Source organism: Schistocerca piceifrons, chromosome 2 (assembly GCF_021461385.2).
Source record: "Schistocerca piceifrons isolate TAMUIC-IGC-003096 chromosome 2, iqSchPice1.1, whole genome shotgun sequence".
NCBI classification, from domain to species: domain Eukaryota; kingdom Metazoa; phylum Arthropoda; class Insecta; order Orthoptera; family Acrididae; genus Schistocerca; species Schistocerca piceifrons.
Window position 1 is genome coordinate 699,717,808 of NC_060139.1, and position 26,451 is coordinate 699,744,258.

Genomic DNA, 26,451 nt, shown 5'->3' on the forward strand with positions numbered 1-26,451 from the left:
GTAGCTGCAAGATAGCGTCCACCTTCTCGGACAGAGGAAGAGAGCCTTCAGCAGAAATCTTATGGCCAAGAAATGTCACCTCTGACTGCCCAAAAACACACTTGTCCACGTTCAAGACGACACCGTAACGCTCCAATCGCTCGAAAATCTCTCGCAGATGTTGTCGGTGTTGATCGTGGTCAGCAGAGAACACTAACACATCGTCCAGGTAGGCGAAACAGAATGGCAGCCCCTGGAGAACCGAGTCTATAAACCTTTGCCAGGTCTGAGCGGCATTGCGTAAACCAAAAGTCATAAATTTGCTTTCAAATAAACCGAAAGGCGTTATTATTGCAGTCTTTGGAATGTCGTCATTGGCCACCGGAATCTGTGTATACGCTTTAGCGCAGTCCAGAATTGTGAACACCGTGGCACCATGTAAAGCGTGATTATAATCCCTCAGTAACGGAACGGGATATCTCTCCGGCACTGTTCGCGCGTTAAGCGCACGGTAGTCACTGCATGGGCGCCAAGCTCCACCCTTCTTCAGAACAAGATGTAATGCAGAGGACCATGGGCTCTTAGATGGCCGCATTATGCCCTCGCGAATCATGGCGTCAAATTCTGCCTTCGCTATCTTCAATCGGTCCGGAGCGAGACGCCTAGGTCGGCATGCTACTGGGGGACCATCAGTCGTTTGAATGTGATGCACCGTGTCATGTGGTATGAACCTGGGAGCGCCGGACGGCCTGGTCAAGTTCGGATAGTTAAGCAGTAATTCAGTGTACTCACCCTCCGTAGCATGGACCAACTTGACACTGTGCGTTGCGGTGTTGCGACGGAAACCCGTGACTGCTAAGCCAGTGACGCTGTCTACCAAGCGTGCGTTCGCGACGTCCGGCAGCAGGTGGTAGTGCGCGAGGAGATCAGCGCCGACAGTCGCCTCCGTGACGTCAGCCACTGTAAAATTCCACTCGTACGCGCGGCGTAGGCCGAGATTAAGTTCCATCCTCTGTGTGCCATATGTTGCGATGGAAGAATTGTTGGCAGCCGTCAGACGGAAGGCAGTTGGCGGCCGGCAACGATGTATGGCTGTTCGTGGTATGATACTCAGGTCTGACCCAGTGTCAATTAAAAACTTAACGCCGGAACTCCTATCGGTAACGAACAGGCGCTTGGAGGATAACTGGCAGTCGGTTGCGCCTATTGTCGACCGCCGGTGGCGTTTGGGTGGGAGCATGGCGATGTGCACTTCCTTGCCTGATCGCCGAATCGTCGGTGGTACCAGCACAACGGTACCTCGCCTTGCGGAGTGGTAGTACCGCCGGAAGATCTGCTTCTCGAAAGCCGCCGTCTGTATCGGCTTCTTCTATTATTGTCGTCGTCACGTGCCAGCAGCGCACTGACCTGGACGCACAAAGGCTCAACCTTGGCAGCGAGAGAATCACGGTCGGCTCATGCTACAGACGCGGTACTGTTTGCACTGTTGTCCAACGCCGCGACTGCGCTGACCGGAGCCGGTGTGATCGCATCCTGAATCCGGTCTGCTAGCTGCGCCACGTCATCCAGCGGCATGTCCGTTTGTGAGGCGATTATGGGTTTTATTTGCGGCGGCAACCTACTGCTCCACAGCGTTCTGAGCAGACTGTCTGGCACAGTAACGGTGTCAACTTTGCTGCGTAGATGTCGCAGGTATTGAGAAGGCTTCCTGTTGCCAATTTCTTCCTGTGTCAGAACCTGACGTATCCGGTCCTCTTGTGACGCGGCCACCCGTCAAATCAACTCTGATTTTAGACTGGCATAAGCTCCAGCCTCGGGCGGTGCTGTGATTATGTCCTGCACCTCGGTTGCATAACGTTGGTCGAGTTGGCTCACAATCAGCGCAAATTTAGTTGTATCGACCGTTATTCCAGCGCAGCTAAAACTTGCCTCTGCCTGCGCGAACCAGAGTACCGGGTTGTCGGGCCAGAATGGCGGCAAACGGACTGCAATCCTGGAGACGGCCTGCTGTTCGGTCATTATGTGCTCATTACTTGCGTAGCTCACGGCTGCTTCTTCTTAATCACGTCGGTCTCTGCTTGAATCACGTCGGGGTCACCACTTGTCGGGTTCAGCTAAACTGGTGGCTGTCTGACCTTTGCTTAACGTGATTCAGAAGAATGAAGACCTTCAGTTGAGCAACAATAACTTTATTGCGAGCGCGTATCTGACGACGCCCGGCATGCATGGACAGATCGGAGCTATAAAATTTGCTTCCGGCCTATACAGAGGATCCTTAATCCTCGGAAACTTCCATAGTTAGGAGAGAAAACAGTACTCGTCCACACCAGTCAGGAGACACGGAACTACTCACTAACTCAAAAAACAAGGAATAATAACAATAAACAGAACATATATAAAAGCTAGAAAACACAGCGCCTCTAGAGGCTGGGCGCGGAACTACACTGACGTCATGTACAGTAATTACGACCGCACACCACAGCACTGACACACGCGCACAGCACACACACACACACACACACACACCGGCGAGCTTGAATTAGCACGCGGCAGCATCGCTACAAATCCAAGAACTTTTGGCTTGTAGTTTGGCAGCTTATCTTTTAGTCACTGAGTCACATGATGCCAATAATAAAATCATTTAAAAAAATAAAAATAAACAGTAATTAGCAAGTCAAATCTTCAAGTGCATGCAGTTTTTATAAATTGTAAGTTCTGAATATCTCATTTAAGAAAAATGTGTTTTATGAACTAGCTACATTGTTAGCATCAGTCAAATACATACTAAATAATAAGGTTTAGACAAATTCAGCTCAAGTAAGAATTTAGGGATATCATGTAGCCTGTACATGGCAAAGACGTTAAGTCTGGAAAGGAGACAGGGAAAAATAAACTAGTATTTATGTTAAGAGTGGTTTTATAATTAGTGGAGCTATTTCACATTGCTTGGTTTTAGTGACAGTGTGTATTTTAATAGGTTTAAGCATTTGTGAATTCTTTACACATTTCAAATATGTAAGTTCAGGATCATTTCTTTCCCCTCTATATTCAACAGTACTGCCATTTGTTATTAGCCTCACTTATTCAGAAAGCTGCCTGTGAACAAACAGCTTCTGAAGAAGATCTCGACAGATGAGACCATGCAGGGAGTGGGGAAAGTCAGGTATGGGGTTGACAGAAAATGATGTTAACTGAAAACGTCAAGAATTACCCAAATTCTTCAACCTCGGCATAACTTGTATATAGCCAAATTAAGCCACCAGTTACAAAATTTCATCAACAAAATCTTCCTTGATAACCTTGATAACTGTAAATGCACAAAAATCAATCTTAATATATAGCAAGTTTCAGGTAAATGAATTAATAACTTTGAACACAAACAACCAATTACATACAAACAAAAACCACAATTCCATTTTGGAGACCAGAATCAACAGTTGCACATGGTTAGTGTGTGCCTTTAAATGTAAATAAAAAGGAGGAAAATCATTTCACATACCTATGGCAACTTCTTTCACCTGAAACCATGCATCTTTAGTGCAATATCTAATGTCCGCTGCTGTCACCAAGTTAATACCAGCACCAATGCAAGCACCATGGATTGCAGCAATGACTGGTTTAGGACACTAGAGAAGTTAGACAATAAAATATTAATTAATCTGTATATCTAGAAATAGAAGAAGTGATATAATGAGAAATTATCAGAGTACTGGACAATAAGTGCAACAACACACTTAGAATTCTACAAAAACCTGCTCTTTCTACTGAATGTCAATGTCTTTAAATATGTCTGCTTGTGTCTGTATGTGTGGATGGATATGTGCGTGTGTGCGAGTGTATACCTGTCCTTTTTTCCCCCTAAGGTAAGTCTTTCCGCTCCCGGGATTGGAATGACTCCTTACCCTCTCCTTTAAAACCCACTTCCTTTCGTCTTCCCCTCTCCTTCCCTCTTTCCTGATGAGGCAACAGTTTGTTGCGAAAGCTTGAATTTTGTGTGTATGTTTGTGTTTGTTTGTGTGTCTGTCGACCTGCCAGCACTTTCATTTGGTAAGTCACATCATCTTTGTTTTTAGATATATGAATGTCAAATTTTACTACACTATATACTAATAATTATTTTAATTGCAACAGAGTCAACAGCCACCACAAATTTCCTGATTGATAACATTTTACCGTACAGACTGTAATTTGTTGACTTCATACAGTCTTCTGTTTTCTGTCCTTATGCAAAATTTTCACTGTCAAGCCACTTTCAAAGCAGACCTTTGTAAATTGCTTCAGAAAGAAAAATGCACAGCAATAGAAAAAATTTCTTCATTTACCCAAAAACGACCAGTGCAGTAATATGTTATCATACATAGTCTTCAATAAGGATTCATTCAGTCATAGGGCATGGCAATCTCAGTCACAATTGTATCATCAACTCTACTATTCTTATTTACACTCTCATTTTAAATTATGGTAATCTCAGCACTATTTATAAGAACCAATTTAATTAATAATTACAGTGGTTCCTATATTAACACTTAGTTAAATAAGCCTACATTAACTCTTGCTTAAATAAGCCTACATTAACTCTTGCTTAAATAAGCCTATATTAACTCTTGCTTAAACAAGAAGCAGCTTAATTTTTCAATGAACTCCTCGACATAACAGGAGTGACCCATGAGGAAACGCTTCAGTTTCGATCTGAATGCGCATGGATTACTGCTAAGATATTTGAATTCGAGTGGTAGTTTATTGAAAATGGATGGAGCAGTATACTGTACACCTTTCTGCACAAGAGTTAGGGAAATCCGATCCAAATGCAGGTTTGATTTCTGCCGGGTATTAACTGAGTGAAAGATGCTTATCCTTGGGAAAAAGCTAAGGTTGTTAACAAGAAATGACAGTAAGGAATATATATAGGAAACATTCCACGTGGGAAAAATATATCTAAAAACAAAGATGATGATACTTACCAAACAAAAGCGCTGGCAGGTCGATAGACACACAAACATACGCACAAAATTCTAGCTTTCGGAACCAACGAATGCTTCGTCAGGAAAGAGGGAAGGAGAGGGAAAGACGAAAGGATGTGGGTTTTAAGGGAGAGGGTAAGGAGTCATTCCAATCCCGGGAGCGGAAAGACTTACCTTAGGGGGGAAAAAAGGACAGGTATACACTCGCATACACACACATATCCATCCACACATACACAGACACAAGATCAGTTTGGGTTCCAGAGAAATGTAGGAACACGCAAGGCAATACTGAACCTATGACTTCTCATAGAAGATAGGTCGAGGAAAGGCAAACCTACATTTATAGAATTTAGAGAAAGCTTTTGACTATGTTGACTGGAAGAATCCCTTTCAAATTTTAAAAGTGGTGGGGGTTAAATACAGGAAGTGAAAAGCTATTTACAATTTGTACGGAAACCAGGCGATAGCTATAAGAGTTGATGGGCAGGAGTGGGAAGCAATGGTGAGAAGAGAGCGAGACAGGGTTGTAGCCTACCCCGATGTTATTTAATCTGTAGATCTAGCATGCAGTGAAAGAAACAAAAGAAAAATTTGGAGTAGGAATTAAAATCCATGGAGAAGAAATAAAAACTTTGAGGTTCACTGATGACACTGTAATTCTGTCGGAGACAGCAAAGGACCTGGAAGAGCAGTTGAGCAAAAAAAGTTATGATGGCCGAAGCAGAGAGGATATAAAATGTAGACTGGCAATGGCAAGGAAAGCGTTTCTGAAGAAGAGAAATTTGCTAACATCGAGTATAGATTTAAGTGTTAGGAAGTCTTTTCTGAAAGTATTTGTACGGAGTGTAGCCATGTATGGAAGTGAACATGGATGATAAATAGTTTGGACAAGAAGAGAATAGAAGCTTTTGAAATGCGTTGCTACAAAAGAATGCTGAAGATTAGATGGGTAGATCACATAACTAATGAGGAGGTATTGAACAGATCTGGGGAGAAGAGAAATTTAGGGCACAACCTGACTAGAAGATGGGATCGGTTGGTAGGACACATTCTGTGGCATCAAGGGATCACCAATTAGCACCGGAGGGAAATGGGTGGGGTAAAAGTCACAGAGGGAGACCAAGAGACGAAAGCATTAAGCAGATTCACAACAATGTAGGTTGCAGCAGTTACTCAGAGGTGAAGAAATTTCCACAGGATAGAGTAGCATGGAGAGCTGCATCAAACAGGTCTTTGGACTGAAGACCACAACAACAACAAGCAGCTATGAAATACTCAATTCATATTTTTTCCTAAAATAAAAAAATCCAACTGATAGTCCTATTCCACATCTCTTAGGATATAATTTGTGAAGAGCAGGAAGATGGATTTCAAATGACCAGAATCCTGTAATCATTCTTTAATAGGACATGTAGGCCATACCACGACATAGTTTAAACCCTGCTCTGTTACACTGACACAGCATCACATAGTCTGTGCAGCTGTTTGTGCTGCAGGTTATTTAACAAGTATTTGTCACTTCAGTACTCTGCTCCATAGATACTTCCCAGCCAGTTATCACAAAACAAATAAAGAGTTCAATATCTTTGCACTGGTAGCCTCAACATCCTCAGGTTTTATGCTTTACATGCATTAATTCTTTAGGTGACAATTTTTTTGACTTAAAAATGAAATAAGTCAGCATGTACTATTTGGGAATAATAAAGAATAAAACTGCTTGATTCATTATTTACTTCTCTGTCCATCATGAGGTATGGTGTGTTAATTACAATGCCACTGAATTGGGGGAAAAAGTTTATACATTGTAATTCCAATGGTGTATATATATTTACTGCTGTCACTGAAAATGTTAATACAATTCAGATAGATAATGTGTTGCGTGGTAGGTACTTCTGTTATTATAGATAAGATGGGCATTTTACTAAAATCAATACTCTCAACAGCCAGAACATTATGCCACCAAATTGCGAGTTCTTCCATGTTTGCCATAAACACGTGTGTAGGTAATCTTGGATGAATTTTACAAGTTCTTGTTGTATAGCAATATAAAAATGGCACCTGCTACCCACAAAAAGGTTGCACAAGTCCTGTTGATTATAAGAGGCCCATCTGTAACTTTTCCTATGTCATTCTGAGAAATGCCAGTAGGGTAAACATTGATAAATTTGGGGGACTGACACTCACCAACATATTTCTCTAGCTAGCATGAACACAACTCTGGCCTTACAGGAAATGTAAAAGGTTATTCTATCAAAAGGAGCAACTTGTCAACAATAATATTAATGTAGCCCACAGCTTTTATTGTGTCATTTGTAACCACCAAAGGTTGCATGATATCATAAGTGAATTTCCCTGGTTGCATAGTGCTGCACCCACTGGTCTACATTCACGGTGAACTGGAAGTGCCAAGCAGACATTCTATGCAAATGGCAGAGTGAAAACCACTGATGTGAAGCAACACAGCAGGTCCAGTACTTCTTGCTTGACAATCTCAGAGAAATCTGACATTCACTGGGCAATTCCTCATGTTTAGTGGACTCAAAAATATTTTTAATTTTTTTGTATTGGTTATCATTTAGAAACAGAGGCCATTTTAGTTTCAGGCAAAGAGCACTCTTTTTGCATTTACAATAATCTGTAGTTTCTTAAATTATTCAGTAATAGGCTGCCCCAGACATATCAGATCAGAAGCATTTAGCTCAGTACACAATGGACTATAAATTCCTTCTGTCATTAATGAAAGTTTGGTGCAGGAAGTGGAGAATAAGGTGAGAGAAAACAGACGCTTTATGATTTCCTCCTTGTGGGATGACTTTCCTAATGTTTCTTGTAGTGTTTTGTACGGCATCGTGACCGAGCACTTGAATTACCAAAAACTGTGCGCACGTTAGGTACCGAAAATGTTGACGGATGTGCACAAAACCAAACGTTTAGACAGTGAATTGACTTTCCTTGAGCGGTACCACAATGATGGTGATGATTCCTTAAGCCAAATTGTTATGGCCGATGAAACATGGGTGACCTAAGTCAAACCAGAAACAAAGCAACAGTCCATGGAAGTTGAGCAAGGGCATCGTTTTGCTGCAAGACAATGCCCGTCCGCATGTGGCGAATCAGACCAAAGATCTCATCACATCTTTTCGATGGGAAACTCTAGATCACTCTCCGTACAGCCCCGATCTTGTGCCCAGTGACTACCATCTGTTCCTGCACTTGAAGAAACACCTGGGTGGTCAGCATCTTCAAGACGATGACGTCAAAACAGTGGTGATGCAGTGGTTAACAAGTCAGATGGCAGACTTCTATGTGGAGGGTGTTCAAAAATTGGTACAACGTTATGACAAGTGCCTCAATATTGACGGAAATTATGTAGAAAAGTAGATTAAGGTACAGGGTTTCGTTGTTGTTGTTGTTGTTGTTGTCTTCAGTCCTGAGACTGGTTTGATGCAACTCTCCATGCACAGGCTTTCATGTAAAAATAAAATTATTGAGACATCTTAGCATGTCTTTTTTTAATTTCAAAACAGTACTTACTTAAAAATATGCCTCATATTTCTTAATATATTTTTAATGGCTCGAAGTTATTGATCACAAATTTAAAAAATTCAATTTTTGAACTGTGTTTCTCCACAGAAAAAGTAATTTCTTAGCCTCAATATTTTTTTGTGCTATTACACTATACAGTATAGTTACTGTTTATTGAGTAGCAATGGTAAGTAATTTACACTTTAAAAAATGCTCTGTTTTCAAAAATAGATGTTTTGTTAGTGGACCAGATAAAATCTGAAAATTACATATTTAATAGACCTTTATGATATCAAACTACTGTATAAATTTCAACTTTGAGATTCAGTGGGAAGTTATGAAAATATCACCAATATGAGTCCAAAATAAGTTTCTTAATATTTGCAATATCTGGACTAATATAAGTGTACCAGTTACATAATTAATTACGGAATCTTGCTCTCACCTTATTTGTTTTTACTATGTTGTTCACTGAACAAAAGAGAAATTTCTTCACTCAGTTTGGGCATCAGGTTAAAAGTTCACCCAGTTGTAACTATAACTCCAGGGGAGACAGCTTCTTCAGTACATTTTTGACAGGCATCCAGACTCAATCATTTTCAACTTTTTTAAACAAGGGCCTTGGTAAAATATAAAATGTACATCTTGGTTTTGACAATCAATATTATCAACTTCAGCATTCCACCATTGTTTGCCATAAACACAAGCCACTATGTCCTCATTTGGAAGTGTCAGTGGTACAAGTTTTCCACAATGGTGAAGCTCACAAGGGAACCTCCCCATCGCACCCCCCTCAGGTTTAGTTATAAGTTGGCACAGGGATAGGCCTTGAAAAACTGAACACAGATCAATCGAGAAAACAGGAAGAAGTTGAGTGGAACTACGAAAAAAATAAGCAAAATATACAAACTGAGTAGTCCATGCGCAACATAAGCAACATCAAGGCGGGTATGAGCTAATGAGTGCTGTGGTCCCGTGGTTAGCGTGAGCAGCTGCGGAACGAGAGGTCCTTGGTTCAAGCCTTCTCACGAGTGAAAAATTTAATTTTTTATTTTCAGACAATTATCAAAGTTCAGACACTCACACATAATCAACTTCACTCTCCAAAATTCCAGGACATGTTCAGATTTGCTTGGACATATGCAGGATTTGACGGTCTACACACGGAAACATTTGAAAACGTAAAAAACATGTTTTGACAGAGCACAGGGAAAACTGTGCGACTGTGAAACTGTTGCATTCATTTGTTGCAGTTTATGTGACAAACTCTTATGTTTTCATCACTTTTTGGGAGTGATTATCACATCCACAAGAAAACCTAAATTGGGCAAGGTAGAAGAATCTTTTTACCCATTCGCCAAGTGTGCAAGTGAGGTGGGTCGACAACATATTCCTTTCATGCGACGCACATGCCGTCACCAGTGCTGTATAGTATATATCAGACGTGTTTTCCTGTGGAGGAATCGGTTGACCTATGACCTTGCGATCAAATGTTTTCGGTTCGTATTGGAGAGGCACGTCCTTTCGTCTACTAATCGCAAGGTTTTGCGGTGCGGTCGCAAAACACAGACACTAAACTTATTACTGTGAACAGAGACGTCAATGAATGAACGGACAGATCGTAACTTTGGGAAAATAAAGAAAGTAAAATTTTCACCCGAGGGAAAACTTGAACCAAGGACCTCTCGTTCCGCAGCTGCTCACTCTATCCACGGGACCACGGCGCTCGTCAGCTGGCATGGTCCTTGATGTTGCATATCTTGCACATAGACTACTCAGTTTGTATATTTTGCTTACTTTTTCATAGTTCCACACAACTTCTTCCTGTTTTCTCGATTGATCTGTGTTCAGTTTTTCAAGGCCTATCCACTGTGTCAATTTATAACTAAATCTGAGGGGGGTGCGATGGGGAGGTTCCCTTGTCAGTATCATGGTATGTTGATGTGGACTTATACTCGAGCAAGTTATGTGACTGAAGCATAAAACAATGAAAAGATCAGGTGCCTTTAACCTTCTGACAAGCACTGAATCTTTCCTCCAAGACAATGACATAGAGTTCTTGTATTTCCTCACATTTTTATAAAAACATAGGCAATCCATTTACCTGTTCTTTAGAGAATTTAAACATTTATTGACGTGTCAAGATCTGGTTCTCATAGGTCCACTACAGACTAGGTTTTGCATTAGCTCGCTTTGTTGTACCTCCGATGCCATCATAAGCATTCTTTCCATGGCATGATGCAAAAAAAAGTGCTATATATATTCCTTGCACCACCGTCACTTGAGTAGATCTGTTTGTTTATGGAAGACTGGAGCTGTTTTATGCAGTGAATTGCAGTTGAAAAGTGTGCACTGCAGTAGCATGGTGTTCACATTAGTCACTTATGACAAAAAACTGTGACATTCTAGTTTATCTTTATAATAAAACAAAAATGAACAGTCTGTGGCCCATTTGTTTACCCAATGGTGCCTTTGTACTTCATCTTGAAAAATGAAGGAATAGTTTTCAGTAAAGTTGGCATGAACTAAGCATTCATCAGCTGCCAGGGTTAGCTCTTTGTCTTTCAGAAATTTACCTTGAGCTTTGGCAATAATATGATGCATTTTCAGGTTTTCAAGGTTAGCTACCAACTCTTCAAAAACCTCTTCTCATGGTTTTGTAATGTCACCATTCCCATTCTGTCTTGTGTCATCCACTGTTTGTATTCTATATTGTCAGACATCAAATCGTCTTCTTCCGATTCTTTGAATACATGAAGTAAAGCTTGTTTGTCTGGACAGTCTTAACATTTTCCCATGATCATGCAACTGCAACTGTCAATATTGCAAACCAAAACTTCCAAAAGGTCTTTATAGTCAACTGCAAGATTGGACCCATCTATCATCAACTTTACATTCTGGTGATACAAACAAATGCAAATGTCACAGGTGCCATATGCCCCTGCAACAATACACTATTTCAGTTTCAGCTTGCGAAATTTCAACCTTCTAATTTTAATATCAGGATTCTTGTTTTTGATTTCAGTGAATAGGTCATTTAAATTACACAATATTAACCCTTTTTTGTCTCTGAACCTTAGAAAAACAATCTTTTTTTGCCAGGCGTCACGTGGCTGTCATTGTCATCTTCATAAAACCTAATAACCTTTTCAATCGTGTTTTCATCTATGAAATTAGATGCAGTTTTCTTTTGTAAAGCAGGTAAAATTCCCTGCTCTTTTACTAACTGCTTTGTTAATTTGACCAAATGTTCTGACACATTAAATTCATAACCAACTTCTGCTCAACTCCAAGAGTTTGGTAGTAAACAGATAATCTTAACTTTATCCTCTTTGTTTGAAATATAACATTTAGTTTTCAGCTTTTCTATCAGATCATCATATTCAGTTGGAGAAATTTTACAGCTTCCATCTACTTTACTGCAACTTTTCTTTTGAAATGAGACTTCCAAATTCTTTTGGACAGTAGTTGCCATTTTCTCAATTTCTGCATTCAATGCAAGATGTCTTTTCTTCGTTTAGTTTCCCAATTTTACCAGCAGGCCATACACCTATGATTTCACAAGCAAAATCCACTTTTTTTAAAATAGTTTCTGATGGGTCACAAAATTCTGTATCTAACCTATCACCATCCCTTTCTTTGTCAATGACAAATATCTTAGAATAACATGTTGGACACATTGACTTTCCTGGTATTACATTGATAAAAGGGCTTTTATTTTTAGAATAATAATCACATAATGAAACATTATTTCTCTCAGACCTTTAGTTATAGGCTTCTTATGTTTCTTAAATGTGTTCAAGCATGAATGGCCAAAAAGGTGAGGAAATTTCTTTGCGTATTTAATTTTATGGGACTTGCAAGTTGAGTTGACCTCTGAGCCAACTCTTAAGTAAACCAACACTTTTTTCTTCACTATAATCTTCAGGTAAAATAATGTCTATAGGAACACACACACACACACACACACACACACACACACACACACACACACACACACACTTATGGAAAGCTTCATTAATATGAACACCAATAGAACACCAAGACTCCATTGTTAAACTGCACACTTCAAGAGCTCATTGTTAACTGAGTGTGAGTGCACAGACAGTGGTGGAAGGGGAAAGACAACACACAGACTTACACTGGCTTGTCTGTGAGTCTTCATAGAATTGAAGATGCTAACTGATAACCTTTCGAAACATCCTGCAGAGGATTGCTTCAATAGATAATCATTCACTGCTTTAATTTCAAGTGCTCTTTCATTTGTTTAAATTATATAATAGATATACTTTATTCCATTATTCCGGATATTGTAGGTACTAAGAGACATATTTCTGACTAATATTTGTAATTTTTTTTATTTTTTTATCTTCCGATTGAATCTCAAAGCTGTAATTTATACTGATGTGTGTAATTTTCAGATTTTTATCTGGTCCCCTAACAAATATATAGCACGTCAAAGATTGAAAAAATTCAAAAAATCAGTTTTTTAAAATACTGTATTTTTTTTAAAGTGTATGCTTCTCACCATCAATGCTGTATACAAAGTAATTATGCCATGTAGTGTAATAGCACAAAAAATATTAAGCCTGATAAATTACTGCTTCTTTGGAAAAATACTGTTCAAAACTTAAGTTTTTTATTTATTTATTTATTTTTTATTTTTTTATTTTTTATTTTTTTATTTATTTATTTATTTATTATTTTTTTTTTTTTTAGGGCAACCAATAACTTTGAGCCAATACAAATTTATTAAGGAATACATTCAGCTAGGTGAGCATGGTTTTAACTTTTAGTCCAAAGAGTGTTGAACTAAACAGTTCTTATTTGAAAGGTCAGGGGCAACCCATCATTGAATAATTTAAAAAACTGCAGATGCTTGTGAATGCAAAAAACTGCTTGCAGCCTGAAACAAAGATGGCTGCTGTTTCTAAAGGATAAACAATAAAAAAATTTAAAAATGTTTTTAAACCCACTAAACATTAGAGAATTCATCCAGCAAATATAAATTTTTTCAGCATGGTCAAGCAAGCAGTTATTTTTTTCCAGAACCACTTGGTATGGAATGACCCGACAGGATTACTAACGGCAATGGATTTTCATCCTTCCATGGCGTCATTATGACTGTCCAGTCCCCACTGCAGCAGTAATTGAAAATTTCATTGATGTCAAGTATGGGGATTGTGATAGTCCTCTGTGTTAGCTTGATGACTTTTCAATGCACTTGTCATTAACAGATGTTGCCTAGGAGACTGCATAGCATCATATCCAACCCTCTTATAATCTTATTGTTCCTATGCCCAAACCAGCCTCAGGTTAAGTTTAGCCTCCTTTCCTGTATATTACTCTGACTTTGTACCAAGATGTTTGCAGTACATTACTGAAAAATTCCTTCATTAAAAGATGGCTCTGCACAATATGCACAATGGCCTGAGCAATTTCTTAAAGGTACTAAGATAACAACAAAAAGTGTGACTCAAACGTTTGTCAATATAGAATTTTGCATATTCCAGAAACTGATTTTAAGGTCAGAGATAAAAATTTGCCCAATTTAAAAATAAAACACCAATTAGATAGTCACAGGTATAGATTTAGCATGCAAATGTCCATAGGTTACATAATGTTATAAAAGCAGTTAACATTCCTCCTGTTCTGACTCCTAGTGTAATATAGTCAACTGTATTGCCTCTCAAAAGGGAGAATATTCACAATTACTCTCAAACTTACAAGGAGTTCTCACAAACTTACTTGAGGCAGCATGTGGGTGAATAAAAAAATTGAAAAATGGGAGAGACTGTAAAGCCAAGCTGATCAGTGTATATAAGAAAGATGAATTTTGAGCAATTTAAAGTTGGGTCATTGGAGTGAAAGAACACAATAAGAAGAGAGAAGAAGGTGGACACAATGTAGAGAGAAATGTGGGGGAGGGATGGAAAAGCTGGAGCAGCTTATTTTCCCCAACAGACCCAGTCAAGGGCCAGAAGATATTGTGGATCCCAAGTAGGTAAAGTCATCAACTATCTGGAGAGGATTACCATCAATGCTGATGGATGGAAGGTTGGTAGTGCTCTGTGCCATGATCTTAGTCTTTTGAAGGCTGATGAGTAGACCAAATTTTTCACAGGCATTTGATAATTTGTTGATTATATACTGCAGCTCATCTTCTGTGTTCGCTACTAGAGCTGCATCGTCCGCATATAACAACTCACGGATAACAACTGTATTTACTTTGGTCTTGGCCTTGAGGCAAGCAATGTTGAAAAGATTTCCATCAGACCTCATATGTAGATACACTCCCTCCTCACAGTCTTCAAAGGCAAATCTGAGCAGAAGGAAAAAGAAAATCCCAAATAATGTAGGAGCTAACACACATCCCTGTTTCACACCACTATTAACAGGGAATTCTTCTGATGTTTTACCGTTGAAGCAGATTGTTGCTTGTGTTTTCTCATGGAGAGAGACAATTATCTGTAGTAGTTTAGGGGGGCATCCAATCTTCTGCAACAGTTTGAAAAGCCCATTTCTGCTCACTAAATCAAATGCTTTAACAAGGTCAATGAAAGCTGCTCATGACATTTCTCTTGTAGCTGTCTTAAGGAGAAGATCATATCTACAGTTGATCGGCCGGGCCTGAAGCCACACTGAGATTCTGGGTAGATTCTGGAAGCTAAGATTTGTAATCGCTTTAGGATGACTCTTGCATAAGCTTTCCTGGCTACACTTAGTAATGAAATGCCTCGGTAATTGTTACAGTCACTTCTGTTCCCTTTCTGTTTATATAGAGTAACTATCCTCGAATTCCGCATACTCATCGGGACATAACCTTCTTCCCCGCTGATTGTGATAAGTGAATATAAATGTTTGAGAAGAACAGACTTGTTGTACTAAATAACATCTGCAGGGATCCCATCTTCACCTGGGGCCTTTCCGTTAGCAAGAGAATCTATTTCTCTACTAAGTTCTTCCATAGTAGGCATTGCATCTAGTTCTTCCATAACTGGCATTTGTTTGATGGCATCACATGCATCCTTGCCAACTTCATTCTCGGCTGCATACAACTCGAGGTAGTGTTCAACCCAGCGTTTTATTTGTTTGCCTTCATCAGTAATGACTTCACCCGTCTTGGACTTCAGAGGAGCTGCTTTTCTGACAGTTGGTCCAATTGCTTTCTTAATACCATCATACATTGCCTTAGCATCCCCAGAATCTGCCACTTTCTGTATACCTGCACATAAATTCAGCCAGTAGTTATTTGTGCATCTCCTGGATGTTTGCTGTGCCCTGTTCTTTGCTTTTTGTAGGTCATCTCGAGTTCTTTCATTTGGGTTTCTTTTGTAAGCGAGCAGGGCTTTCCGTTTAGCCTCAGTGACTGGTTCCATTTCTTCCAAATTTTGCTCATACCAGTCCTTATTTCTTTTTCCTTTTATTCCATAGGCCAATACTGCTGAGTTGTAGATTGCACCTGAGAGTTTTGCCCATTTCTTATCAACATTCCTTTCTGCTTGCACATTTCTTGGGAAAGCACTTTCAAAATTATTGGCAAAATCCTGCTTTCTTTGTGTGTCATGAACATGATCTGTGTTGATATGGGGATGACCTCTCAGTTTAGCGTAGTGACATTTCTTAGAAGTGAGCCTCAATGTGCACTCCACCAGGGCGTAGTCAGTGTTGCAATCAGCACTACGATAACTTCGTGTCAATAGCACATTTTTGAGACCAGTACGCCTAGCTATGACTAAGTCAAGTTGATGCCAGTGATGAGAGTGCGGGTGTCTCCAAGACACCATGTGCTGATCCTTAAGCTGGAAATGTGTGTTTGTAATACAGAGTCCATAAAAGCAGCAAACTTCAAGCAGTCTCTGGCCATTTTCATTCATTTTTCCCACCCCATGATGTCCCAGGCAATTCGGCCATATGTCATTATCTGATCCAACTCTAGAATTAAAGTCCCCTAGAATATACAGTGTCTTGGTGCTAGGTACCTTGGCTATTCCATCGCTAAGTAAATCATAAAACAGATCCTTCTCTTCCATGCTGGATGATAAGGTGGGAGTGTACACATTTAGGATGTTGACAGCGTCACTTGAGGAGCATATTTTCAAAGCAATAATTCGCTCTGTTCCACCGGATGGTGGCACAGTATAGTTCAGGAGGGTGTTTTTAACAGCAAATCCTACACCATGAAGTCTTGGCTCGTCTTGAGACTTCCCCTGCCAGAAGAATGTGTAATTATCTTCCCTGACAAAGCTCGCATCTGGAAGCTGCGTCTCCTGCAGTCCCGCGATGTCAACATTCAAATGATGGAGCTCTCTGTCAATTATGGCAGTCTTACGGATGAAATCAACCTCTTGGGCATTGTCAATGTACCTTGAACACATGGTTCTAACATTCCAGGTGGCAATACGAAATAGTGATTTCTTTATTATTTCATTTTTGTTGTTGGTAGGTGCACTATATCAACCCGCTTGTCAAAGATTACTTCTAAGCTCCACACACCCCATGAAGCAGGCGGATAGTGACGGGACAGCACCTTATTGGCTGGGGGCTGCCAAGCTTGAGGCGGGCGGTAGCTGTCCAGTGAGATGCAATGATCTCTCCCACCGTCGGAAGTGGCCCCTGGCACTCTAGTCTTACGCCAATCAGACAGAGCTTATAACCGTTAACTGCCTCTTCCCGTGTTGTGCCAAAGTCCTTGGACGTCGCTGAAGTGTCCTCTCCAGGACGCTACAAGCCTGAGCGATAAATATGAAGACTCGTGAGTTGCCCAATCATCACGGTCTCCCTCTCGACCTGAATGATAATATCCAGAGGAAAGGCAAACCAATATGTCTGGTAACACTTTGGTTGCAGGAGCTGCCAGAAGGGGACGTAGTGTGCCTTCCAACCGCCTTTGGGGCCCCACTCCAGATTTTCTTTCAGGGTTTTCTCCCTTAGCCTTCATCCATCCCGAGACCAACCACAGGGCAGTGGTGTGTTAAGGTAATTAGAGAAAGAAAAGGAATGGTAATTGAGGAGAGGGTAGGGAATAGGATATATAGGATATCTATGCAGCAAAGAAAAACAGCATACCAACCTTCTCAAGTGATGTTATGGCATCTTGGTACTTTTTAATAAAATTGGACAGAATTTTACAGCGACGTGCGACATCATCTTGTTCTGATATTGAAGCACCAATTTTGACCATAGAATTTAGGTCAATACCTGAAACAAATTTTAACAAGAGAAGCAGTAGCAAAGCAGATCTTCATTTCAAATTTGATTGTAATAATCATCAGATATTTCACATATACTGCTGAATAAAGCCTGTAGATATTTTATTTCATTCCTGTCTTCAGTCATATGCATCCATGTTGCTCTTACGTGTCTACAAATGTCCTCTACCCACCTTGTTACATCATCATCTCAATCTTTTCTTATCTCTTAAAGCAGCAAAGAATGTCTTTGGCTGATCTACCACTTTCCGCTCCAGGGATTGGAATACCTCCTTACCCTCTCCCTTAAAACCCACATTCTTTCGTTTTTCCCTCTCCTTCTCTCTTTCCTGATGAAGCAACCATGGGTTGCGAAAGCTTGATACTTGTGTGTGTGTGTGTGTGTGTGTGTGTGTGTGTGTGTGTGTGTGTTTCATTGTGTCTATCTACCAGCGCTTTCCTGTTTGGTAAGTCACAGCATCTTTTTTAATACATTAAGCAGTTTAATTGAAGTAGACATGGTTTTATGACAAGTTAATTTCATTCCTTAAACTGCTGCAAACCACTGAACCAATGTGTCCTGGGTGGTAGAGAAACACCCCTAGACATGAAAATGTTCAGTAGAGGAGATGCAGAAGCTAGATTGTGCTGGACATAAACATTTGATCCAATGATGTGCTTGTTCTCTTGTGATAAATCTATCAAAGTGTCTGTGACCATCATAGTTACTGAGTCTTCTGCAGCCAGACAATATACGGAAATGTGGATGGACAAATGGAAGCCATATGTAAATATTGTAACAAAGCTATAACATTATGCACTGGCATTGCAACTGTCAGCATCTCAATGAATGTCAGGTAGATGCATAACTTAATACATGTCTGGTATTGTCACAACCTACAACATGAAAGAAAAAGAAGCAGTTGGAAATAGAAGCTGGAAGGAATAGTGTTGAGACTATGCCTTCTGCATCAGCAAGTATGTCAGTCTGTAGAGATGTTTAAAGCTGACTGTTGTACTGTTGCCATTCAGTCTATAGCTGTTACAGATGAATAAGTTGCTAAAGATGTGCTAAAGCAGTGTATGTGACAGGTGTACCTCTTTTAATGTTAAAAACTACACACTGGCAAGATTCCTTCAAGAAGATACGACCTTATTATGAGGCACCAACACACCATGCACTTGCCCAATATTGTCAAGATATACCAATGATGTTATCAATGAGGTAGGCAATAGAAAGTTTGCTGCTGTTATAACAAGAAATGCTCAAAATATGTTGGCTGTGAGTAACATTTCATGCTAACTATATCTACACATTGCCAGCATAGGCTGTGCAACATGCACACCATCAATCTATTGAAGAAAAACGTTATTGCCCTGGAAGTACTTCATAATCTTAATTGTGCTGGTAAAAGATAATTAAATCTTTGAAGTTCTCAGTGCAATTCTGGAAGCTAAAAGGAAAGAGAAATATGGTATGTCACCCTGTCACACTCAAACTTCTATCTGGAATGCGATGGTCTGATGTAGAAATATTTTTTGACAGGTTGTTAAAGGACAGGGAAGATATACTTGAAACAAATTATTGTTCTAGTTCGCACATCAACAAGGCCATGAAGACTGCAGTGCCAGAAGATGAGAGACAGCATATACCAGAAGGGGCTTCGCAGTTACTGGCACTGTAAATACGAGCAGAAACAAACAATACTGTTTTGTCAGAAGTTTACGAGTATTTTTATTGTAATTTCATCAACATAGAGGTAGTGCTAAAGGAGAGTCAGATATGAAATGTACAAAAAAATTTACATGCGACACGATCCATGCAGTAGCAAACCTTCAATACCCACAGTTTAAGAGAGCAGTTCTTACTATGGAAAGTCAAGAAAAGTACTATATAGCAACACTAAATACACTCTAAGACAAATATGATGCATGACGGAGGATTATCTGAATGGGACAGAAATTGGTACATGTTACGTACATGTACAGACAGAGAAATGATTACAGTTTCAGAAAAGTTGGATGATTTTTGCAAGTGAAAGAGCTTCAAAAATTGAGCACAAGTCAATTACACTTGATCCACGTCCGGCCCTTATGCAATCAATTATTCAGCTTGACATTGATTGATAGGTGGTGTTGGATGTCCTCCTAATGGATATTGTGCCAAATTCTGTCCAACTGGTGTGTTAGATTGTAAAAACTTCTGAAGTGGTTGGAGGGTCCTGCCCATAATGCTCCAAACATTATCAACTGGGGAGAGATATAGCAACCTTGCTGGCCAAGGCAGGGTTTGGCAAGTATGAAGACAACCAATAGAAACTCCCATGACGTGTGAGCAGGCATTTTCTTGCTGAAATGTGAGCCCAAGATGGCTTTCCATGAAGTGCAACAAAACAGGGAACAGAATATCATCAACATACTACTGTGCTATGAGGGTGCTGTGGATGACAACCAAAGGAGTCTGACTGCTATGAAATGAAATGATGTTCACACTATCACTCCTGGCTGTTGGGCCATATGATGTGTGGGTGACAGGTTGGTATCCCACCACAGTCCACGGAATCTCCAGACACATCTTTGCTGGTCATCAGGGCTCATCACTAAAGACAATTTACGCCAGTCAATGAGATTCCAGGCTGAAAATGACCCGATCAGTGGTGGGAGACCAATCTGGCGGTCGCCCACTAGACTGGCTCCAATACAGACAGGAAAAATTGTCTGTGCAGCCAATTCAGCATTCTAAATAGATGCTGCATGAGATTGCAAAAGATGGTGCCAAAGATTAGACCCAGATATCATGTACACAATAATATTAAAATATTGTCTGCCATTACGAATGACAGTGGGTTAAAAACTGAACAGAAACAATTTCACACATTTGTAATTTTTTTTTTTTCAGATGCTAACAAATATAGGCGTTTTCTGTCTATTCTCCTTGTCTTTTCAAAACAAATACAGTTGGCATTTTATGGTTATTAGGTTACATGAACAGCAGAAAATTTCATAGAAACCTCGCACACATGCACCTATATGTTCTTTTCTACTCTTCACTCCCCCATCTTTTCCTTAAATCATCCAACCCCATGCGGCTCCCTTTCCCAGACGCTCACTACAATCAAAATTGCTACTTGCCTTAGATTCAAGCTCGCACTCTGATGAGCCAAAACATTACAATCACTACCCACCACAAGATTGAACTACCTGCAGGCGTTGCAGGCACGTGATGTGGTAAGGAACATATGTAAGCAGAGCAGAGAAGCATGGGGAATCATAGTAGCAATGATAAGGACCGCAAATGGGAAAATCCACTGACATCAGAGACTGACAAGAGCAGATTGTTAAGGCCTGATATCTGGGAATGAACAAATTTGAAACAGTGAAGTTGATTATCTGTTCATGTGCTACTGTCGTGAACTTTTATGGAAAGTGGTTGAAGGACAGTTAAACTGACTAGGCAACAAGCTTTTGGACTTCCACACTTCTTCCAAGAACACGGGCGCAAGGGCTTTCCTGCTCTGTAAACGAGGATATATGGCAATCTGTGGCGTATTGATGACAGAGTATAATGCTGAGCAGGCCCAAGTGTTTCAGAGCACTCTATTCAGAACATATTGTTGAGTGTAGTGCTCTGCAGCAGACAACCCTTAAGTGTTTCCATGTTAACTCAACAACACTGTCAATTATGACTGCAGTGGGCAGAGGATTATTGAGGTTGGACTTTGGATCAATAGAAACATGTCTCCTGGTGAGATGAAGCACATTTCTAGATTCCCCATCCCAAATATCCATGTCCACACACACCATGTTGCAGGAGAACACCTACTCAAAACACACAACGTGCCATGGATGCTGGTGGAGTTGTATTATGTCATGGGGGACATAGACCTAAGTTTTCATGGACGTGCGGTACTAATTGAAGGTACTGTGACAGATATGGGGCTACACGAACATTATTGTGGGCCACATTCATCCTTCCATGCTTGAAGTTTTCCACAATGGTGATGGAATCTTCCAGCAGCATAACTCTCTCTGTCACAAGGCTAGATTCATGCTACAGTAGTCTGAGAAGCACAATAGTGAATTCATATTGCTGCTTCCACTGAATTCACCAGACCTGAACCCAATGGAACACATCAGGTGTGAGCTCCATGTCCACAAACCAGAAGTCCACAATTTATGGGAAATGTGTGACCTGGGTGTAGGTATCTAGTGCAACTTACCTCCAGAAACCTAGCAAGGACTTGTCAAATCCAAGCCCACACAAACACTGCAGTATTTCATTCCAAATGTGCAGCAACACACTAGTTAGCAGGTGCTGATCAGTTTATGTCCAAGTTATGTTGCAAGATTTTTACAGGGGCACAAAAGTTGATTATTTGTGTGATAGGAAAACTTGTTACTAACGGTAACCTATTCTAAGCAGCTCAGAAGAATTTTGTTCACCAAATTCATGGTCACAGTTTTCCTTTGATGCACAAGTACCTCCTCTAAATGGAATGAGAGTAACACTGCAGTAACTACGTGGTTTGGTACACTCCTTTTTAGGCTTTAATGTAGGAATCATTATTGCATTTTCATACTGTCTGTAACAACAGTTTTTATTTGTATAATTCCAGTTTCCATTAGAACAACACATTTTTATGTGTGTCTGCATTGTTCGAGATGATGTTTAATCTCCTTGCATCTACAGCTCCATAGAGAGCCTAAAACACTTGACATTGCTTGCTGATGGAAATATGTGAGCAAACCTATCACTGCTTGTGATGTACCTGTAGTTGTGGTCATCAGGATACGCTCTCAGTACGACATAAAAGTCTCCAGCTCTTGGCTGCGATACGAGTACGTCTACAGAGTGGCAAGTTAAGTGGTTTATCCTTTTCTGTGTTTTCCACATAGTAAATTTATTAAATTTCGTGTGTGTGTCTCTGTTTAAGAGTGTCAATCTTGCATTTTTGTAAGTGTACATTCATTCAGTCTGAAGCGCATTAGTTTCTCATTTGTTTTGTTTTGAAAGCAACCATCCATTCATTTAGTAAGACAGTCAGTCAAGCTACAGGTCTTGACTGTGATACAAACACGTCTAAAGAGTGGCAAGTTAAGTGTTTATCCTCTTCTGTGTTTTCCACGTAGTATATTTAATAACTTTCGTGCCTGTGTCTCTGTTTAAGAGGGTTAATCTTGCGTTTTTGTAAGTGTCAATTCATTCAGTCTTTAGCACAATAGTTGCTCACAGAACAGCCAGCTACAAAGTTCTTTAACGCATCATTGCCTATTGGTGATACAACAGGAGGGTAGCGAGTCTCATATCTAGGATTGTCTGCTTTTATAGTTCACTTCTTCAGTTAGTCTTGCTAGGATGTGTGGATGCTGTGTGCAGACGCAGGAGGAGTTGGCCACAGTTCGCGAACAGCTGAACGTGCTGTTGGCTATGGTCAGTCACCATCAGGCTACTGCCTCAGGGTGTAGCAGTGGCAGAGAATCTCGCACATCAGATGGGACACCTCAGGTGTCACTAGTTTTCTCATGAGCTCAGCTTCTGAGGCACCTCCTAGTGCACACGACACGGTGGATCCACCCTCACAGCAGGGTGAGTGGTGGGTGGTAATGCGTTCGCGTTGCTCGAGGCAGAGGGCCAGTGTGGACTGGCCGCCTGACCACTCCTTCAGCAGGGTCCAAGCAGGCACATGGGGGGAGGGGTGTATTGATTATTGGGTGCTGCAATGTTAGGCGCAATATGGAGCTATAGTTCAATTCTTTTATCTTGGCGGCTCGCGCATGCCCGCCTAGACGCTGGAGATTGCTGCGTTGCCAGTTGCACACGATGCACGCGCCAATAGAAGCAGCGCCATAGTATAGCATAGTTCGCAAGCTTACAAGTAGGGGGGAGCTCGCAGTTCATGAAGTAAAGCCACCACGGCCGCATTAACCCTTTCGCTGCTACAAAGACGTGCTCCCTGCATTCCGCGCTGTCCGCGATTTTGTCACTGCACTGCTCGCCTGTGCAGACACATTGTGTTCCGACTGCTTTGACACTCTTTTATCATTCGATTCCACAAAAACTATTTGGCTCAAAAATTAGATGTTTACCTATCTTCTTGACTGATACCTTCCCCCCATAAATGACTTAATTTTGTTTCGATGTTCAACGCAGTTATTATGCAGCATTAAATATAGTAAACCTTTGCACGAAATACTGAAGAGTTTGCAGAGGTAAAAGTCCATAGAGTATACTTTCCGTATGGTCGATTTTAGTTGCCACAATGTTGAGAATGAAATGTGGACAAGATACCTATATATTTCATTTAATTTAAGTACCACATAAGTGTCGTATGTAATATTGAGAAATATTCCACCTTTCGCGACTGTAACAAAAGTTTTACTTACACTGGGCACGTTTGGCTTTATTTTAAAGCACTTCAATCAATCAAAAGGAAGTAGACAAAATATATTAATCAAAACTGTGGACTTACAAAAATATTAGGACTTGAATATACCGTCTGTCAGTGAAGCGCTCAGAGCTATGTCAAATATAATTTTGTGTGTGGCACACACAAACAGCATTTATTTGCTAAAACACTGATGAGCCAACACAAACGTTGAATATTGTGCTACCGCAGCACAAAACTACGAAAGGTGACTTGGCAATGGAGGACACAAAATACAGTCCTCTTATGATGCTTCAAAAGAGAGAAACGCGTTTGGTCTAAATAAGTCGCTTATTACAGTTGCAGAAGAGGGATATATTCCAATACCATTGGTAAAACTGCGACTGTGGAACAAAAACAAGAAATAGAACATGAATACCATTGTGTATGTGCCATACCTTTCACCGATGGAAGTGCTTTAAAATAAAGCCAAACGCGCCGTGTGTATATAAAACTTTTATTACAGTCGCGAAAGACGGAATATTTCTCAATATTACATACGACACCTATGTGGTACTTAAATTAAATGAGATATTGTTATACAGTGAATATTATATGAAATTTAGGTATCTTGTCCACATTTCATTCTCAACATTGTGGCAACTAAAATCGACCATACGGAAAGTATACGCTATGGACTTTTACCTCTGCAAACTCTTCAAAATTTCATGCAATGGTTTACTACATTTAATGCTGCACGTCATAACAAAATTAAGTCATTTATGGGGGGAAGGTATCAGGCAAGAAGACGTGTAAAAATCAAATTTTTTGGCCAAATAGTTTTTGTGAAATCGAATGATAAGTGTGTCAAAGCAGTGGGAACACCATATGTCTGCACAGGTGAGAAGTGCAGTGATGACAAAATCGCGCACAGCGCGGAATGCAGGGAGCACGTGTCTGCAGCAGCGAAAAAATTAATGAAGAGGCAAAGCACTAGAAATTTCATTCAAACGAATAAAATTCGTGAAGTAAGGTACTCCAATATTGTTTTTAAATAAAGAAAATTTTAAGCACCCCACAAGGTTTGAACTCATTACCTTTCACTTGGCAGCCCAACACCTTAACCGTTCCGCTACCTCAGCTCATTGATCAGTGTAACTCCATAACGACTCTAACACCTCACGCAGCTACTTATAAACACTGTTGGTATGGCTATGAATTACTCACGCTCCGTCGAAGTACAATAGGAAATAAACAATTACCGCTGTTCTTTATTGCGAAAAAGCAGTTCGTGAGATTGAAACAAACACCTTTCCTTGCTATAGCCTGAATTAGGAGTCTTATTGCTTGTTTGGTTTAATTAACTAATAGAATATGAAGCAATTGGTATAAAGAATGCTTTTTCCAAACTTTCTGTAAAAGAAAGTCTGCTATCAAGACATTGCTTTTGTTATATTACTTTATTTATGACTGAACGTTTCCAAAACTGAACACACTCGTCCGTGCTCTGCACTGCTGTCGAGATCTGGCAACGTCGTTCTCTGTTCATTGGCTGACTGTGTTTTGTGACGTCAGATGCGCAGAACGAACCTAAACTCGGCCGCCAAGATATATGACGCGCACTTTAGTGTTCAGGGTTGGCAAAAAAGCCAATGTGGTGCACTCTGTGTGTCTGCCAGGGGGCCTCATCCAAGATGTGGAAGCAGCCTTGTCGGTGGCTATCAAGCATGCAGGGTGCAGTCTTCTGCAAGTTGTGGCTCACATTGGTACCGATGACAACTGTCGCCTGGGTTCTGAGGCAATCCTCAATTGATACAGGCGACTGGCAGAGGTGGTGAAAAGTGCTGCCCTTGCCCACGGGGTGCAAGTGGAGCTTGCAATTTGCAGCATCATTTCTAGAGTTGACTGGGGTCCTTTGGTTTGGAGCCAAGTGGAGGGTCTCAACCAAAGGCTTCGTCGACTCTGTGATGGTCTTTGTTGTGGATTCCTGGACCTGCGCTACCATGTGGGGATTTGCAGGACTCCCCTTGATAGGTCAGAGGTGCACTACACAAAGGAAGCAGCTACTTAGGTAGCAGAGTACTTGTGGAATGCATATGAGGGTTTTTATAGGCCAGGCGGTAGTTTGAGGTACTATGATGAACACTCGCCAGTCAATTAACAGCAAGGGAAGTCAAACAGCATTCAGAATAAAGACACTTTGACTGTCACAATTTTATCAGTAAACTGTCAAAGTATTTGTAATAAAGTTCCTGAATTTACTGTCCTATAGGAAAGTTCTCACACTCAAATTATTCTTGGGACTGAGAGCTGACTGAAACCCGAAGTAGAAAGCTCGGGAATATTTAACGAGTCGTGGAACATTTATCAGAAACACAGATTAGAGGCCACAGGAGGTGGAGCTTGCATTGCTGTTGACAAAAATAT

General features: G+C 40.5%; 1 protein-coding gene across 6 annotated transcripts in view; it reads right to left on the reverse strand.

Annotated features, from left to right (window-relative positions):
• The window catches only part of LOC124777869 (delta(3,5)-Delta(2,4)-dienoyl-CoA isomerase, mitochondrial), a 64,126-nt gene that overhangs the window by 22,188 nt on the left and 15,487 nt on the right, over nucleotides 1-26,451 (reverse strand). For all 6 annotated transcript variants that reach the window (XM_047253409.1, XM_047253405.1, XM_047253408.1 and 3 more), the window contains exons 4-5: nucleotides 17,542-17,669; nucleotides 3,479-3,605 (exon numbers count right to left, since the gene is read on the reverse strand). In XM_047253409.1, coding sequence (XP_047109365.1) covers nucleotides 3,479-3,605; nucleotides 17,542-17,669 — 255 coding nt within the window. The remainder of the gene's footprint in view (nucleotides 1-3,478; nucleotides 3,606-17,541; nucleotides 17,670-26,451) is intronic.